This window comes from Macaca nemestrina, chromosome 1 (genome assembly GCF_043159975.1).
Source record: "Macaca nemestrina isolate mMacNem1 chromosome 1, mMacNem.hap1, whole genome shotgun sequence".
NCBI classification, from domain to species: domain Eukaryota; kingdom Metazoa; phylum Chordata; class Mammalia; order Primates; family Cercopithecidae; genus Macaca; species Macaca nemestrina.
The window spans coordinates 124,379,058-124,399,035 of record NC_092125.1 but is presented as its reverse complement, the minus strand read 5'-3'; the positions used below and the strand labels follow the sequence as shown (position 1 = coordinate 124,399,035).

At 35.4% G+C, this 19,978-nt stretch overlaps 1 protein-coding gene across 3 annotated transcripts in view; it reads left to right on the top strand.

Annotated features, from left to right (window-relative positions):
- Positions 1–19,978, top strand: part of LOC105489225 (syntaxin binding protein 3) — a 58,933-nt gene that overhangs the window by 3,379 nt on the left and 35,576 nt on the right. For 2 of the 3 annotated variants that reach the window (XR_011606843.1, XM_011753929.2), the window contains exons 2-6: positions 5,528–5,577; positions 6,338–6,419; positions 9,946–10,022; positions 11,763–11,841; positions 13,238–13,338. Coding sequence is in view for 2 of the 3 variants with exons in the window: in XM_011753929.2 (XP_011752231.1) it covers positions 5,528–5,577; positions 6,338–6,419; positions 9,946–10,022; positions 11,763–11,841; positions 13,238–13,338 (389 nt within the window). In the remaining variant the exon portion in view is untranslated. The remainder of the gene's footprint in view (positions 1–5,527; positions 5,578–6,337; positions 6,420–9,945; positions 10,023–11,762; positions 11,842–13,237; positions 13,339–19,978) is intronic. The other variant, XM_011753930.3, reaches the window with a different exon arrangement.

The window sequence follows — 19,978 nt, the reverse complement described above, 5'->3', positions numbered from 1 at the left end:
GCGCCTGACCAGTCCTTAGTTTTTATATATTCTGCTTTCATATAATTTTTGATCATTGTATCCTGAAAGCCCCTGGGTGGTCTTTCCCATTCACAGTTCAGTCTGTTTTTGTTCAGCTGACTTGTGATGATTAACTTGTGATGATTATTGCTTTGGTTTCCTGCCCCAGGTCTCTGGGTTTGCTTTTATAAAGATTCTTACCTGTTCACTGAATAATCTGGGCCAGGGGCAGAATCTGTTGGAATCATAATTAGGAATTTAATAACATGTTTTAGTTTTTTTTTTTTTTTTTTTTTGAGACAGAGTCTCTCTCTGTCGCCAGGCTGGAGTGCAGTGGCGTGGTGTAGGCTCACTGCAACTTCTTCTTCCCTGGTTCAAGCAATTCTCCTGCCTCAGCCTCCCCAGTAGCTGGGATTACAGGCACGTGCTACCACGCCCAGCTAAGTTTTGTATTTTTAGTAGAGATGGGGTTTCACCGTGTTGGCCAGGATGGCCTTGATCTCCTGACTTCATGATCTGCCCACCTTGGCCTCCCAAAATGCGGGCGTTACAGGCATGAGCCACTGCATGTGGCCTTTTTTTTTTTTTTTCTTTTTTTGAGGTGGAGTCTCACTCTGTTGCCCAGGCTGGAGTGTAATGGCTTGATCTCTGCTCACTGCAACCGCTGCCTCCTGGGTTCAAGTGATTCTCCTGCCTCAGCTTCCCAAGTAGCTGGGACTACAGGTGAGCGCCACCACACTTGGCTAATTTTTGTATTATTAGTAGAGATGGGGTTTCACCATGTTGGTCAGGCTGGTCTCGAACTCCTGACCTCATGATCTGCCCGCCTCGGCCTCCCAAAATGCTGGGATTACAGGCGTGAGCCACCGTGCCCAGCCATGTTTTAGTTTTCTGAGAATATAATTTCCCTTATGGCCTACAAGTCTGATTTTTTTACTTTTACTATTTGATTTTCAAAAACATTGTTATGATACACTACTTATAGAAGCTTGGTTTATTATTTCTCCATACTGAAATAATCATTGTAAGACTTGGTTTCTAGTCCAGGTTATACTTCTGTTTCCTAACTTAAACCATGAGGGGTTTGGACTACATTTTCTTCAACATGTTTTTTTCAGCTTGAATTCTCCGTGATTCCATATTTTAGATCTTCACTTTGTTATATTTTCTTTATTTCTGCTTGCATTCCTGATAGTTTTCTCTGATGCCATAGTTTTCTTTTATGTTGTTTTGTTTGGGACATAAATATTTGCTATTAGATTTTCATTTAAGGCTTTTTGCCTGACATCTTTTTTTTTTTTTTTTAATTGTGCTTTCTTGCTCCTCTTTTATATACTTAGGCATGATCTTAGTCCATCTCCAGCAAATTTTAAAAATCATATATATTAAAGATCTAAAATATAAAAAATAAGGCAATAAAATGTGGAGCAAATATAGGATAGTATGGGTTAGACTTTTAAAAAGTAACTGGTAACTCAGATGCCATAGAAAAGATTATATAAAAATTGTAAGCCAGGTACCGTGGCTCATGCCTGTAATCCTAGCACTTTGAGAGTCCAAGGTGGGATGATCCCTTGAGCCCTGGAGTTCGAGACCAACCTGGGCAACAAAGTGAGACCCCATCTATACAAAAAATTTTTAAATTAACCATGTTTGGTGACTTTCACCTGTGTTCCCAGCTACATGGGAGGCTGAGGCAGGAGGATCCCTTCAGCCCAGGAGGCTGAGGCTGCAGTGGACATTGATTGTGTCACTGCACTCCAGCCTGGGTGACAGAGCAAGACCCTGACTCTGAATAAAGAAATAGCGAGCATAAGCCCGGGCACAGTGGCTCATGCCTGTAATTGCAGCACTTTGGGAGGCCAAAGCAGGTGGATCACTTGAGCTCAGGAGTTCAAGACCAGCCTGAGCAACATGGTGAAACTCCATCTCTATCAAAAATACAAAAATTAGCCAGGTGTGGTAACGCACGCCTGTGGTCCCAGCTACTCAGGAGGTTGAGGTGGGAGGATCGCTGGAGCCTGGGAAGTTGAGGCTGCAGTGAGCAGTGATCATGCCACTCACTTCAGCCTGGGTGACAGAGCATGACTCAGTCTCAGAAAACAAAAACAAACTAAAGTTACTATCTGGGTAGCATTTGGACTAGTGGAAGACTAATTTAGAGATTAGGTAGAAGCCAGTCAGTGGAGTATGTTAAATAGTATAGTTTAGATTTTATTCTATAAGCAAGAGTGAGCATTTGAGGGAATTTCGAGGTGTGTGTTAATATAATCAAACAGTTGTATTTCAGGAAGGTGACTCTGACAGCAGAGTGAAGAATGTATTGAAATAGCAAAGGTGTTGGAGGTGGAAAGCAGGAAATCCAGATAGGATTCTATTGCAATACTTCAGTGAGAATGAAGAATCAAGTTGATGCTGGGTGACAGTGGCAATGAAAAATAATAGCTACCAGAGAGAACAATCAATATGCCTAATAGGTGGGTGTGAGGAAAGGAGGAAATAGACAAAGACAATGACTAAGAAAATGACAATAATACTTAGAGAAATAAGTCTAAAGTAGTTTTCAGGGTGCCGTAATCTCACCTTGAGACATGTAGCTGCTTGTATCTGTATTGTATAATTGAATGACGTTCAAAGAGAGAAGGGCTGTAAGACTGTCAAAAATTGAAAGACTAATATGATAGATGAAACTTTGATGATGAATATGGTCTGAGGAGACCAGCCACAGGAGCAAATTCTCTTACCTTTGCTCTGAGAACAAGCAGAGCAAAGGTAAGAGAATTGAGTCTTGAGGTATATCCATATTTAGGATGCTAGAGAAAGGGATATAAGGTCAAATGATTTTCATTAGTATTTAGAGGAAATGCCTCCTTAATTCTATAGTATTTGTTGATATGATTTCCTTTGACTCCTCTCTAAACATATCTACCTGTGACTGTGTCACTTTTCATGGATGCCCTTACTATCTCCATAAAACTAGTTATTTCTTTAAGGCAATAACACTGACTCTTTAGGTATCTTCAGATTCTTTTTTTTTTTTTTTCCTCTGGCAGACACAGATAGATCTAAGTATCTTCAGATTCCAAGACAGTTCTATCACTAGAAATTTAAAGCAAGCTACATATGTAATTTTAAATTTTCTAGTAGTCACATAAAAAGGTAAAAAGAAAAAAGTCAAATTAATATATTATATTTGACCTAGTAAGTTTTTTACATTCCTTTTTTTGTACTAAGGTTTTTGAAGTCTTGTGTATTCTGTACTTACAGGATATCTCAGTTCAGACTAGCTGCATTTCAGGTGCTCAGTAGCCAGATGTGTCTGGTTTCCACCATCTAGGACAATGCAGTTCTAAGGTTTCAAAGACTATAATGAGATGACTTCTGCTTAGGGAGCTTTTCTCCAATCTACTCCATCATACATTCCATGAGCATTCATTTCTTAAGAGAAAGACACAAATAAATCTGATAAAAACAAGCAAATGTCTTCAATTTTCAGCTTGTTTGAGGTGTAAAGAACGAAGCTAGCTTTGAAAGGAAAAGCAGCATAATATTTCTGTATCTGAGCTGTACCTGAGAAAATCCTTTATTTTTGCCTGTAGGGTTCTAGAAGCCAGTGCTTTTGGCTTAAATTATGGTTAAATATTTCAGACTTTCACCATAATTCTCATATAACACTATAATCCTCCTAGCAAACAATATATAATTATCTCAGTTGATATTTCTTAACACTTTCAAATCTTCCCAGTCACAATAAAACCTTCCAGCTCACAATTCTGAAAATGACTATAAATAACTGAATTGCTTTTACTAACATTTCTGAAACCAAATATGTGTTTTATTCCCCCCTCACACCAACCAATTCTCCAACCCTGGACCCCAACTGTATTAGTGTCAGAATTGAAATGAATTGTAGGATATCCAGTTAGTTAGGAACTAGTTAGCTAGGAACACTAGTTAGTGTCAGACTCCACAGGTTTGAGGGCTCAGTCTCACAATACTGCCTTCACTTCAAATGCCAGTACCAAGTCCCTAGACCCACACTTCCGTCTGGCTTGGCTACAAAGTCAGGAATTCCCACAATCCCCCTTCCCTTTCAGGTTCATTAATTTGCTAGAATGGCTCACAGAACTTCAGAAAACACTTTACTTACTACCAGTTTATTACAAAAGATATAAATGAACAGCCAGGTGGAGAGGTACATAGGGTAAGGTCCAAAAAGGTCCTAAGCATAGGTGCTTCTATCCACATGGAGTTGGGTGTCTCACCCTCCTGGCACATGGTTTGTTCACCACCTTGGAAGCTCTCCAAACTCTCTTAAGGGGTTTTTATGGAGGCTTCATTATATAAGCATGACTGATTGAATCACTGGTGATCGAACTCAATCTCCAGTCCCTCTTCCTTTCCCAGAGGTCCTGGGGTAGGGCTGAAGGTTCCAACCCTAATGGCTTGGTCTGGTGACCAGCCCTCAATCTAAAGCTATATAGGGGCCCCTCACCCAAGAGTCATTCCATTTGCAGATGGAAGAGACACTTACCACTCAGGAGATTCCAAGGCCTTTAGGGGCTCTGTGCCAGGAACTGGGGGTAAAAACCAAAATTTTTTATTGTACCACAGTAACTATTATTATTTATACCTTCTGACAGAAGAGCCGTCATTTTTTAACATCACTTGTTATCAAAAACTTGTTGATAAATTTCCCAAAAGCATTAACTTAAATATAAATTAGGAAATGGAAAAGCTTAAGTTAATGAAATAACCATCTCATTAACAAGAATTAATGAAAAACAGGTTACTATAATTTATATTTTAATTATATTTTATGTATTACTATGTATTACTACTGATTTTAAAATCAATTGAACATTAATAAAACATAGTAAGTGTGGGAAATTGTTTTATTAAGTAGAACAGATATTTGTGTAAATTGTCTACATGCGTTATTTAATACATAATGGAAAATGTTTTTAAATCAGTGAACTAATTTTTAAAGCATATTTAGAGAATTTTGAAAATCATTGTAAGGAACATAATATTTATTGTTTATAAATCAAGATTGAATATTGGTGTCCAAATGCTGTGATATGTATTGTTGAAAAGTGTAATGTAGTAAATCAGTATGAAAAATGTTTATGCAGATTTGATTGGCAGATATAATTTAGCAATGGGCAATTTAAGGATGTTCCCGTGGGTTTTTTGTTTTCATCTTGTTTTACTTGGGATTTAAGTAGAATAGGAAAAACCAAATCAGGTAATACTTTTAGAAATATTTTCTCGGTATGTTCATGTACTTAAATATATTAACCCTTTTTATAATACCTTTTAAAGTTAAAAAATTGATTACAGTTGAAATGTACTGTATAGGCTAGGCATTAGAATTGGATTTTTCCATAGGGTTTAACAAATATGCATGCTTTTTATGTAGTTTAACAAATTTCAAATTGGATTTTTCCTTAGCCATTTTGGACTGTTTGAATTACTATGTTTCTGTTGATTTAATTCCTAAGTAATTCCTTTCTTTTTTAAACAGAGATAAAAGCAACAGTGTTTGATGACTGCAAGAAAGAAGGTGAATGGAAGGTAGAATTTGCATACCTTGCTCTTATAAAAAATAATACAAACTTTAAAAACAATACAGTATAAAAACTACATAGTATTTACATGGTGTTAGGTATTCTAGTATAAGTAATCTAAAGATGATTTGATGTATGTGGAAGGATGTGTGTAGGTTACATGCAAATACTACACTATTTTATGTAAGAGATTTGAGTATCCATGGAGTTTTGGTATACATAGGGGTCCTCGAACCCTCATGGATACTGAGGGATGACTATATAGGGTGTGGAATCACACTGCTTGGCTCTGAATACTATCTTCACCACTTAATTGCTTGGCTCCTTGAGCAAATTACTTGACCTCTCTCTGCCCCCATTTCCTTGTTTATAAAAATGGTGATGGTAATACCTCATATGGTAATTGTAAATATGAGGTGAATTAATCCATGGAAATGGCTTAAAACAGTGCTTTGTGCAATAATTGTTCTACAAGTGACAATTGTAATTTTAAGAAAATTTGATGTTAATCATAATGTCATTTAAAATGAATAAGCTCTGTGCTTCAAATTAGAAATATTTCTGTTTGCTTACTTATGTACAATACTATATGCATGTATACTGAGAAAATCTCTAGATTGTGCAAGATAAAAGATGAGATCATTTTGCCTACTGTCCTGATATTTTATGTTATAAAAGGCTTTATAAAAGTTAATGGATAAAATTCTTTTTTTCATTCTTGGTAATAGGATGCTTACAGTATTTTTTTAATTTGTGTTTGTTTTAAGATAATGCTTTTAGATGAATTTACCACTAAGCTTTTGGCATCATGTTGCAAAATGACAGATCTTCTAGAAGAAGGTATTACTGGTAAGTGTTATTTTTGGCATGAACACTTTTTAATTGTAATTGGGGGAGATCTGAAGTATTAAATTTTAGTTAGTAATTGTGTTTCTAAGGAGCTTATTTTTTAAAATTACTGTAGCCATAACAATTAGATTTAACATTCTTTTCTCTGAATCTTCTGTCAGTTTTTTTTTTCCTCAGCTGAGACATATAATTAAGACCCCTAACCAAGCCTAACTCAGTTGCCTTGTTGAGGTTCTTTAAATGTTTTGCTCATATATATATATATATATATAAAACAAGTTTGTGTATTGATACACAAGCTTTACTTCAGTATTTTGATTTAGTTTATGGTTTCATGTATTGCTTTAAAGTGGATATCAAGATTTATGTCATAAAATTAACTTGTACATACTTACAAATGCATAATGCTGACTTTGTAAATTTATCTTTATTACCAGAAAGGAGGCAAATAATTATAAGTTTAAATCAGTTTTAGTATGAAAATTTGAAATACTTACAGATTCTGAAAAAAAATCATAATGTCACAAGAAGTTATCTTCCTCTAGGCAGGATTATGTTATTGAGATATTAAACTGTATTACCTATTGAGCAAAATACTAATATTTTGTAACATTCATAATCGTGTTATCCTTAATTCATCCTTTAACTCACTTATTAAAATTTGATCTTCATAATAACCCTATGAAGACAGATATCAAATACTCTCATTTCTAATGAGGAATCTGAGGCTCCAAGTGAAATATAATTCATTTATATGTTGAATCCTAATGTAGTTTATGTACTGTCTGTTACTCCTAACTTAATGAAGTTCAAAAATATACCCAGTATTTTCAAGAAAGTCTGACCGTATCATATTTATGTTTTGATGTTTATATATAAAATAATCTTTTTTTTTGAGACAGGGTCTCCCTCTGTCACCCAGGCTGGAGTACAGTGGTGTGATTTTGGCTCACTGCAGCCTCCTCCTCCCGGGTTCAAACAGTCCTCCCATCTCAGTCTCCCAAGTAGCTGGGACTACAGGCACATACCACCACACCCAGCTAATCTGTGTATTTTTTTGGATAGAAAGAGGGTTTCACCATGTTGCCCAGGATGGTCTCGAACTCCTGGGTTCAAGTAATCCACTTGCCTTGGCCTCTCAAAGTGCTGGAATTACAGGTGTGAGCCACCATGCCCAGCCATAAAATAACCTTTATTGTTGATTACATATTCAATTTGTGGTCTTTCTGACCCTCAGTGTAAAAAGCTCTAAACTAGAAATTAGAAAATTGAAGCCTTGATTTTTCTACTGAATAAGTGAAATATTGATTAAGCCACTTAAGTTTTTTAAGTTCCAAAAGGTCATTCTGATGTGAAACTAGGGTGAGAACCATTTGATAACACATAAAAGCTCTGTGGAACTGCAGAGCTGTTATGCACTGTAGGGAGGTTTATTGCATTTTGTAGACCATCGTTTCTCACTGTATGCTCAGTATTAATAGATATTCTTCAAGGAAGGGATTCTGTGGCCAGTACATTTAGGAAACAGTATTAAACACAGCTCAACAGCTTTCTTTAGGACTTCAGAGTCTTTATATGCCAAGGTATAAGTAGATCCCCTGGGTAAAATGATAGTATTCAGTTTTCTTAACTTATTTGGCCACAGAAAGCTATTTTTGAGAAGCGTTTCATAGGACTGTATATCATAGAGCTCGCTGCTGTGGGATACCTTTGATATCCTCCAGACCCACCTAAGTTTGCTGTGGTTTAATTGTAGTCATATCTTCTAACTTAAACTCAAAACAGTCCTTTTGAGTTCCACATTAGCTCTCCTGAAAATCCCTCTATGAAACTGGGCATTGGCAGGTTCAGCAGTCAGACTTTCTGTTGTCATTCGGGTCATTCATGAAAATATTTAGTAGTGTCTTGGGATTTAAAAAAAACTGGGAAAAAAATGCTCTGTCAGGATTTGCTACTTGAGTGGAGAAAAAAGTCAAGTGTAAAAACCTTAAAAAAAATAGACTGAAGCTGGATACAATGACTCATGCCTATAATCCCAGTGCTTTGGGAAGCTGAGGCAGGAAGATCACTTGAGCTCAGGAGTTCAAGACCAGCCTGGGCAATATAGTGAGACTTTGTCTCTACTAAATCCAAAAAAATTAACCAAGCATGGTGGCACATACCTGTAGTCCCAGCTACTTGGAGAACTGAGGCAAGAGGATTCCTTCAGGGAAGTCAAGGCTGCAGTAAGCCCTGATTGTGCCACTATACCCCAGCCGGGGTGACAAAACGGACCTTATTTCAAAAAAATAAATAAAAAGTGAAAGACAGATTGGGAGTTAGATTATTCTTTTTCACTATTAAAGACCATTCTCTTTGTTTTTTTGGTTTTTTGATAGGTGTGTACTTTTCAGTGAATGGAGAAGTGGCACTTTCTGTTATTAATAAAGAGATTTCAGAATATTCTCAGAGCCTGAGTTCTAAATCATATCTATCACAATATTTTCAGTGTTTTAACATGTACATTATTCACCAAACAAAATAGTATGTATAGCATGGCTGTAAGACACTCCATTCTGAGCATTAAACAATTGAAATAAATGAGGACAGATTAAACCTTAATTTTTTCAAGTAAAATTATAATAGTTGAGAATGAAGAGAAAAAGATTAAATTTTTCCTTGGAAATATTATTTGATTGTCTAGTAGTAGTTATGATAAACCTCTACATTACTAATATACATTCAGGAATGAGAAAAGGAAATCACCAAATTTAAAAGAGAAGTCCAGCAGTAACCTCTCTTGCCAGTCACATTAATGTTAATTCTTTCTAGGCCCTTTGTCAACATGAATCTTGAAAGATGGTTCTCTGGATTTGTTGAAGGATACTTTAAATTAGTTTTAAGAAATATATATGTAGCTTTAAATAATTTGACAAAGTTTATTAACTTTATATTCACTTTGCTTTAGGTAATCTTATAAATGGCTTAATTTCCATAATTAAATATATAATTGACTAAATTCTAGTGATGTTCTGTTGCTGAAAAAGTACTTTATGAATATTTACGTGTGGTTTTAAAAGAATAGGAGTTAATTGGCAATTTATTTAAACAGCACTGTGGCAGGTGAAAACTTGGGCTCTGGAGTCAAATCTGGGTTAGAAGCCTGCCTGTTCCACTTTGTAACTGTATGATTGGATAAGTTACTTCTTTAAGCCTCAGTTTCCTCATTTGTAAAATACTTGCAAGGTTATTATGAATTTTAATGAATAATTCATGTAAGAAAATGAATTATTCATTTAAGAAATGAATAATTTCTTACATTGTTTATGTAAGAAAATGAAGAATTTTCATTTTTCATTTTTCAGGATTTTAAAATGTATCCAGTGAAGACAAAGAAAATGTTAAACCCAGTAAATGTTTTTGTTTTCATATTATTTGTAAATGTATTTTCATATTATTATAAATGGAAAATACAGTAAAGTTTATTTAAAAATTATTTTAAGTGTATAAATATTTGGTTATATAAAATGACCTTTTTTCTTGTTAGTTGTAGAGAATATTTATAAGAATCGTGAACCTGTCAGACAAATGAAAGCTCTTTATTTCATCACTCCGACATCAAAGGTGAGTATTTTGAGGCCTTAAAAAATAGGTTCATCAATATTTCACCATTGTTACGGTTTACTAATAGAAAATTCAAAGTAATGAAGTACACTTTAGTAGAAGAATATTGCCATAAACTAGTTTGCTTAGGAAAGTTTTTTCTGTTAGAAGATTATTTGCATTCTTCCCAATGAGAATGTATAAGTAAAAGAATTCCTTTTTTCCCATATGTGAAAGCAGAATTAAATTGTGTAAAATAACATTTCTTTGCATGTTTTGTTTTTCATGCAGTTCCTATTGAACTATACCTTTTGGGGGGATGGTAATATAGGTAAAAGAAATAATCTATAGTCTTGGATTACCTCTTTATCTCAGTGACTTTCCCGTAGCATATTTGTATTTATATATGAAGATGGATATATATGTGTGTATATATATATTTTATGTGAAAGGAAAGTCTTTAGTTTATAATCTGACCCTATGACCTAACTCATACTTGATGCCAACCTTTTAGAGCCAAATTATCAGATTTCTTTATTCTGTACAATATCTGAGAATGCATTTTTGAAAACCTGATCTCTCACTTATTCCCATGTAGAATGTTAATTTGGCAATCTCTGTTTCATTTCACTTCTAAAAAATTCTAACAGACATTTAAAAAAAAAAAACAAACTGATACTCACTTTTTAGTCTCTACATGTTGGCTGCTAGTGGGTTTTAATGATATTTTATATCTTATCTGTAATATAATTCCATGAGAGAAAAATTCATAATTGGAAAAAAAAATGCAACTTAAAAAAATGCACCATTTTTCATCTAGCAAATTGACAGAGGGATTTAAAATATATATATGGGTGTGTATGTGTGTGTGCATTCTGACTATTCTGGTTATCAGTGGATAATGGAGCAGAAACTACCATATACTGCTAGTGGGAGTATAGATTGATACAGCCTTTTTGGAAAATAGTTTGTAATTTTTTATCAAGAACCTTAAAAAATGTTTTATATTTTAGAGTTTATTGTTAGGAAATAAATAAATGGTCTAGCTAAGTTTCTAGCAGTAAATAAATCTAATTAAATTTTAGCATTAATAAATAATAGGCCATATGATATCTGAATGAAATATATGAATGAAATGATAAATAAATGAAAACCCATGTGGCCATTAAAAATAATTTTTCTAGGGGTTGTTAGTGACCTAGATAAATGTTCATTTTGGATGTTAAGTGACAAAAGCAAGATACAAAATTGTATATTCCTCATTCTTACAGTCACCTACCAAGTTTTGGGTCTTTCTAATCACTTGATAGTTTAAGCTCCTCACTCACTGTCTCTCACTGCAGCACTTCTCCAGTCATAAGTCTTGGTGGTTTCGTTATCCATGTAGATGATACTTACAGTATGTTGGTTTCTAGTTCCTTAATCTGTTATCTTCCAATAGTCTTGTCTTATATGTTGTTTCAGTTTTCCTAGACCTCTTCATTGCCAATAAGAGCATCCTGTTCATACATATTACCTTACTCTTTTTTTTTCCCCAAAACCAAAACTGGTTAATATTACCTTACTCTTGTTACCTTACTACCTTATTAGCTATCACTGGCTGGAGAATATAGCATCTTAAAAAATCAGTTTATAAATTAAACTTTTAGCCAGTAAGGTTTTATTTTATCACTGAAACAAAATAATATTAGTCATTTCAAAAGGTAACATATTTAAATTAATATTTAATAAAATGTGTATTAACATCTAACCTTTTTTAAGTCTGTAGATTGTTTCTTACATGATTTTGCAAGTAAATCGGAGAACAAGTATAAAGCAGCATATATTTACTTCACTGACTGTAAGTCTTTTTAAAAGTTATTGCTTCATTGTTTAAAATTCCATTAGTTTTAAACTGTTGACTTTTTAAAAATTATCCAGCCCAAAATGTCATTAAAGTATCTACTTTTTATAATATTATTTCAGTCCTGGTGATTTTCTATTTATCATTTATTCTAATTAGGCTAGAAAGAATCTAAAAATGTAAGATTATATCTATCCTAATTCATACTAAGGTGATCAAAAATTAAAAGAAACTATTCCCAACTGCTTTCAAAAGACAATCATTTTGCTGGGGATGAGAGGGATAGGTGGAGAGGGCTAGCCCTCAAATCCTGTGCTGGTGACAGGAAGAAATATTTTTAATCAGCGTTTCAGTTAGGGATTTGATTCTCTTGTAAAAAACAAAGACCTTTTGAGAGGGCACTGAAGAAAACAGACATCTGTTTGGCAAATATGAAGGGAGAAAATCTGTGACATTTATCTTACTCTGCTGTATGATCACATAGAAAACTAGTAGCTAAAGAATCACAGAGAAGTCCAAAGACACATACAATTCTGTCTTATGTTATATGTTATATAATATACTTCAAAATAAAAATATCACTTAACTAAATTAAGTCTTGGTCTCTGCTATTAGAGGTCCTCACTTTAAGTAGTATATCATTTTTCCTATGAATTTTTATCTCATGCCTAATAGTTTGGATTTTTAAAATGTCACACCATAAGTATTTGTTATGTAACCTTATTATACAGAGCGTCATGTTTATGGAATTGATGAAATTTAATGAATGTGAACCCTCTTTTAACTTAAGGAATCTTAAGGCTAAAGAATATCATGTTAAAAGATACTAGGAGCCAATGGTTGGTATTCCGACCTAGATCTAATGGAATGATAAACTCTTTGATGAAAGGGGAAAAACACTGGCTCTGAGTTCCAGAACTTAGTGTTATAGTGTCTTAGAATTCTCTAATGTTAGAAAGCTGCCTTTAATTGAAGGAGAAATTAATGATTTGTGTTGTAAGGTTGTAGTATGGATCACTTAGTGGCAATTTGGAAAAGTAGTATAAATTTCTAAGATGTCCTGAAAGTGCTGCTGTTTGTTAAGTCATAAGTTTGGACGTGATTTTTCTTCCTAACAGTTTCAGTTTGCTCTGTTAGCAGATCTTTAAGGAAATATATCTGAGGTTATGGTGGATGTGAATAGGAAAGATGGAATTTCTGTTACAGTCCTTTTGACTAGAATATATTTTTTGTAAAGCAAATAACAATATTTATGTATGATTTATGTCCTCATAATAAATAACTCTCTGAAAGCCAGTAATTATGTATAACTATTCTTGGACATTGGAATGATTTATTTAAAAGGAATAAAGATCTAGATGTAACTATATACTTTGGTTTTTTTTCCCCTCAGTTTGCCCTGATAATCTCTTTAACAAAATTAAGGCTTCTTGCTCCAAGTCAATAAGAAGATGTAAAGAAATAAATATTTCCTTCATTCCACATGAATCTCAGGTACTTTCTATTTTTATTTTTTAGTTCATGACAGGTTTCAAATTTGGTTTTATGGCTTATTTGTTAATAAAGTATATTCTGAAGATATTTTTTATATGTATTTGGTGAATTTTGAACCTAATCCACAAATAGACATTTCCCATGATGAAGTCAGAAGCATGAACAATAAATTGGAATTTAAAATGAATATAGCAGGGCTTAAATTTCTTTTTTTTTTTTTTTTTTTTTTTTTTTGAGACGGAGTCTCGCTCTGTAGCCCAGGCTGGAGTGCAGTGGCCGGATCTCAGCTCACTGCAAGCTCCGCCTCCCGGGTTCACGCCATTCTCCGGCCTCAGCCTCCCGAGTAGCTGGGACTACAGGCGCTGCCACCTCACCCGGCTATTTTTTGTATTTCTTAGTAGAGACGGGGTTTCACCGTGTTAGCCAGGATGGTCTCGATCTCCTGACCTCGTGATCCGCCCATCTCGGCCTCCCAAAGTGCTGGGATTAAGGGCTTAAATTTCATATCTGCCACCAAGTCCTGTGTTTGTCAAATTACAGAACTACTAGGTTATGAGATCAAGAGAGTTTTGAGCGCAGTCTTTGTTAGATGACTCCAAAAAAAAGTATTTCATTTAGCTTGTGTAACCTTTTGTGATATTAAAACAAATGCTCTTTAATCAACTTTTAATATAATATTATATAAATTATTTTAATCTATAAAATGAAGGGATTTTTTGACTTGTTTTGCCTTTGGAACATTGAGCCTTCAATTAATAATAGCAATGATTATAATGATATAAGTAAACACTTATATAATACTCCCCATGTGTCGTATACTTTCCTGAGTGCTTTACATAAATTTATTCATTTAATCCTCACAATAGCCATAGGAATAGGTTGTACTTCTATCTCCATTTTGAAGATCAAGAAATCAAAGAGGTTAAGTAACTTGCCTCAAATCACACAGCTAATGAATTGTTAAGGTTTGTTGTGCTCTGTTCTCTGTGTTTGGATTCTAGCATTTTATAGAATTGAAATAGTTGACTGTTGCTTGAAACTGTGATCAATATTTTAAGGGATAGACAAGTCCTAGATAAGGGATTTATTTGATATTACTTTTAAGATACTGCTGGGTTTTTTGGTTTTTTTTTTTTGAGACGGAGTTTCGCTTTTGTCACCCAGGCTGGAGTGCAATGACGCAATCTTGGCTCACTTCATCCTCCACCTCCCAGGTTCAAGCGATTCTCCTGCCTCAGCCTCCTAAGTAGTTGAGATTACAGGCATGCATCACCACACCTGGCAAATTTTTTTGTATTTTTAGAAGATTCGGGGTTTCGCCATGTTGATCAGGTTGGTCTCGAACTCCTGACCTCTGGTGATCCATTAGCCTCGGCCTTCCCAAGTGCTGGGATTACAGGTGTGAGCCACCACACCCAGCAATACTGCTGTTTTTGACAAAGAAAGATAATAATCCAAATTATAAGATTTTAACATATCTGGTTAACATTAAACTGTTTTCCAAAAGTTTCCTTTAAACTTATTCTTTTAATATGTAAGATATAGTATAGGGTGAAAACCAGCTTCTGAAAATGATATAGGATTTAAGTGATAGTGTGAGAAATATTACAAACATTTCTAGAACATCTCGCTTCACAGAAGATAAATATAATTTTAGCCCCAGAATTTATTAAAATTCTGCAGTTGCTGTATTTGAAGGAATGATTTGTGTAGATATCTGAATAATTTGATGATGAATAGAAATAAGCTGTCTTTGCATGTCTAGAGAATGCTCTTGAGGAGTTTCCACTTATCAGTCTTTACAAAATATTGTGATTATATAAGGTCCCATCTGTGAATGGTTTTCCCGTAAGAATTTTTTTCTTTTAATTTACTTACTTGATAAGAGTCATAGGAGGGTCTACTTGACCAGTCACAGTGGCTCACGCCTGTAATCCCAGCACTTTGGGAGGCCGAGGTGGGCAGATTATGAGGTCAGGAGTTCAAGACCAGCCTGGCCAACATGGTAAAACCTCGTTTCTACTAAAAATACAAAAAAAATTAGCTGGGCATAGTGGTTAGCACCTGTAGTCCCAGCTGCTTAGGAATCTGAAGCAGGAGAATCATTTGAACTGGGGAAGCAAAGTTTGCAGTGAGACAAGATGGCACCACTGCACTCCAGCCTGGGCAACAGAGTGGGACTCCGTCTCCAAAAAAAAAGAGAGTCTACTTAATAAATCTGTTTTGGAGGAATTACACTGGAAATGTTTTGGATTTTTGATTATTTGCAAGTGAAAATATAAATGAAATACTAGGTGCTTTGAGCTATAGCAAAGGCCTACTGAACATTTATCAAGATTATGTTGAGTGGACATTGTTAGATGCAAAGCAGTCTACTGTGAAAAGATGAGCAAAATATATGTCTTACCCTCATTTGAATACTATAAAGAGATTAAAAAGTATTAGACATCTTCAAAAACTATTTCAATCATGGTTAAATCAAGTAGGATTAGGCTCAACTAATTAAAAGAAAACTCTGGACTTTCAATGGATTAAACAACATGGAAATTTATTTCTTCCTAATATAAAAGAAGTCAGGAATAGGCTGTATAAAGGTGGTAATGCTGGCTCTATGAAATTGTCAGGGGTCTAGTCTCCTAGTCATGGCCCTTATGATCTAAGATGATTGTAAAGTTGTTGTTGTTGTTGTTGTTTTTTACTGTTACATCATTTTTTTTTTAATTTTAAGGAATATTATTTTAAAACATTATAAAAATCATAGGCTTATTTCAATATTTTAAATATCTTCTGTAACATTCCACTCAAAAGGTAGATAACAAAATTCTTCCCATAGGAAGGGTGCCAATGGAATGTGATATTATATTATTCAGTTATTCCATTTTTTCTTCTTACCTCATTTTTGCTGAAGAACCGCTCACTTAACATCCTGGGAGCTATCTTGTTGAAATTTGCCACCATCATGTTGGAGCGATGAACCTTCACCCATAGTATGATGAATGTGACATTGCTTACGTCTATCCTGTGGAACAGCTAAAAGGACAAGACCTCAGCATCACATGCCAACCAGTCTATTGGAGCAATCACACACATAACTACTTCTGCCAAAATCCTCCAGCTTAATTTTTAAATAGCTGAAATATAGTCAAGGCCATATGGGTACTGTACCTACCCTTTTCACACACATTCAATATTACAGCAACAGCATCCTGGGACAGGTTAGGACACAATCACATTTTTAAAAATCAAGAAGAAGTAAACATAAAAGAGTATTTGCACAAGGCAGAGGATCCTGTTTCTGGGCAATAGACACAAAACAACTGGCTAAAGAAATAGGTTTACAGATAGATACAATCTAGAATTTGATTCTTTGAATATTAAACTTGGAGACATAGCTGTATACATTCCAACATGCAATCTAATATTTTACATTAGTAGTTTCTTATTCAATAGTTAAAAGAAGAACCTATCAAAAACCAACCCAAATTATATTTATTAACCATTGGATAACCCCTTTTATTGTTTATTAACCACTTTATTCCAGGTTTGATTAGTGTAATCATGAGATTGTCTAGCCTAATGGTCTAGGGAAAATTCTGTGGTTGTAAGATGATGCCTCGCTATGGAACCATTAATTATTAAGCTCCAAGTGAACTGAAGCAGGTATTTATAAAACGATGATGTATTTCCAAAAATATGAAAAACAGATAAGGCAGATGGTAACTCTAATAAGAGTCACTGAAGTATTATAATGGCACTCTGGAAATGGCTCATAGCAAAACCCAACTTTTTTTTTTTTTTTTTTTTGAGACAGAGTTTCACTCTTGTTACCCAGGCTGGAGTGCAATGGCGTGATCTCAGCTCACTGCAACCTCCGCCTCCCGAGTTCAAGCGATTCTCCTGCCTCAGCCTCCCAAGTAGCTGGGATTACAGGCATGAGCCACCACGCCCAGCTAATTTTGTATTTTTTTTTTTTTTTAGTAGAGACGGGGTTTCTCCATGTTCAGGGTGGTCTCGAACTCCCGACCTCAAGTGATCCGCTCATCTCAACGTCCCAAAGTGCTGGGATCACAGGCGTGAGCCACCGTGTCTGGCCCTAACTTTTTTCTTTAACTTTTAGGTTTGGGGTACATGTGCAGGTTTGTTATAGGTAAACTCATGTCAAGGGGATCTGTTACACAGATTATTTCATCACCTAGGTACTAAGCCTAGTACCCAATAGTTATTTTTTCTGTTCCTCTCCCTCCTCCTACCCTCTACCCTCAAGTAGGCCTAGTGCCTATTGTTCCTCTCTTTGTGTCCGTGTGTTCTCATCATTTAGCTCCCACTTGTAAGTGAAAACATGCAGTATTTGGTTTTCTGTTCCTGCATTAGTTTGCTAAAGATAATGGCCTCTAGCTCCATCCATGTTCCTGCTAAAGACATAATCACATTCTTTTTTATGGCTGCTTAGTATTCTGTGGTATATATATATATATATGCCAATTTTTTTTAATCCAGTCTCCCACTGATGGGCATTTAGGTTGATTCCATGTCTTTGCTATTGTGAATAGTGCTGCAGTGAACATATACATGCATGTGTCCTTATGATAGATTTGTATTCTTTTGGGTATATACCTAGTAATGGGTTTGCTGGGTCAAATGGTAGTTCTGTTTTTTAGGTCTTTGAAGAATCACCACACTGTCTTCCACAATGGTTCAATTAATATACATTCCCACCAACAGAATATTAGCCTTCCCTTTTTCCTGCGGCCTCACCAGCATCTGTTGTTTTTTGACTTTTTAAAAATAGCCATTCTGATTGGTGTGAGATAGTACCTCATTGTGGTTTTGATTTGCATTTCTTTAATGATCAGTGATTTTGAGCCATTTTTCATATGCTTGTGGGTCACCTATATGTCTTTTGAACAGTGTTCATATCCTTTGCCCACTTTTTAATGGGTTTTTTTCTTGTAAATTTAAGTTCCTTATAGATGCTGAATATTAGACCTTTGTCAGATGCATAGTTTGCAAATATTTTCTCCCATTGTATAGGTTGTCCGTTTACTCTGTTGATAGTTCCTTTTGTTGCGCAGAAGCTCTTTAGTTTAATTAGATTTCATTTGTCAGTCGTTGCTTTTGTTGCAATTGCTTTTGGCATCTTTGTCTTGAAATCTTTGCCAATTCCTATGTCCAGAATGGTACTGCCTAGGCTGTCTTCCAGGGTTTTTATAGTTTTGAGTTTTACATTTAAGTCTTTAATCCATCTCAAGTTGATTTTTGTATGTGGTGTATGGAAGGGGTCCAGTTTCAGTCTTCTGCATGTAGCTAGCCAGTTATCCCAGCACCATTTATTGAATAGGGAGTCCTTTCCACATTGTTTTTGTCAGCTTTGTCAAAGATCAGATGGCTGTAGGTGTGCGGCCTTGTATCTGGGCTCACTATTCTGTTCCATTGAACTGCGTGTCTGTTTTTGTACCAGTGTCATGCTACAAAACCTTGTTTTCTATTAGGTTCATCACATGGGTGAAACCATTGTCAGTTGAAAACAAACAGGAGGTTCCATGGGTAGGCCCACGCCAAGGGAATTTTCCTCTTGTGGATCCACAAAAGAAAAATAATTTTGGTGCCATGCGGCTTGCACTTATCTGCAGCAAGACAGTCTAGTTCCCTTAACCCCATTGTGTGTCTGGGAAGAGATAGTGAAAATATTTCCATAAGAGGCATAGACTACAAGAAAGCTACAAGCTTGCTGTGCAAAGTTGTGAAAATGTCATGGTAAAGAAGCACCACATGCTAATTTTTTTTTTTTTTTTTTTTTTGAGACAGAATCTCATTCCATCGTCCAGGCTGGAATGCAGTGGTGCAATCTTGTCTCACTGCAACCTCCGCCTCCCAGGTTCAAGCAGTTCTCTTGCCTCAGCCTCCAGAGTAGCTGGGATTACAGGCACGTACCCCAATGCCGGGCTAAATTTTGTACTTTTAGTAGAGATGAGATTTCACCATGTTGACCAGCCTGGTCTCAAACTCCTGACCTCAAATGATCTACCCTCCTCGGCCTCCCAAAGTGTAGGGATTATAGGTGTGAGCCACGCTCCCGGCGTTTTTTGTTTGTTTGTTTTTTGTTTTTTTGAAACAGATTCTCACTCTGTCACCAGGCTGGAGTGCAGTTGGTGTGATCTTGGCTCACTTCAACCTCCATCTACTGGGCTCAAGTGATTCTCCTGATTCAACCTCCCGAGTAGCTGGGATTACAGGCATGTGCCACCAAGCCCAGCTAATTTTTTGTATTTTTAGTAGAAACGGGGTTTCACTATGTTGGCCAGGTTAGTCTCAAACTCCTGACCTCAAATGATCTGTCCGCCTTGGCCTCCCAAAGTGCTGGGATTACAGGCATGAGCCACCGTGCCTGGCTGATTTTAACAGCTTTTTTTTTTTAACTGGAGAAATCTATTTGCTATGTACACACCGCAGAAAAATTGCCCCCAACCCTGAAAAAAAAAGGTCATGCAAGAAAATCAGATTCATAATATTAAAAAAGTATGTATCTAAAGTAGACAAAAATATGGCTTATGTTTTAAAAAGAAAATATGTAAAATTTCACTATGAATTGCTTAGATTTGGATGTGACTTAGTACTTATTTCATATTAACCATACCCAGTT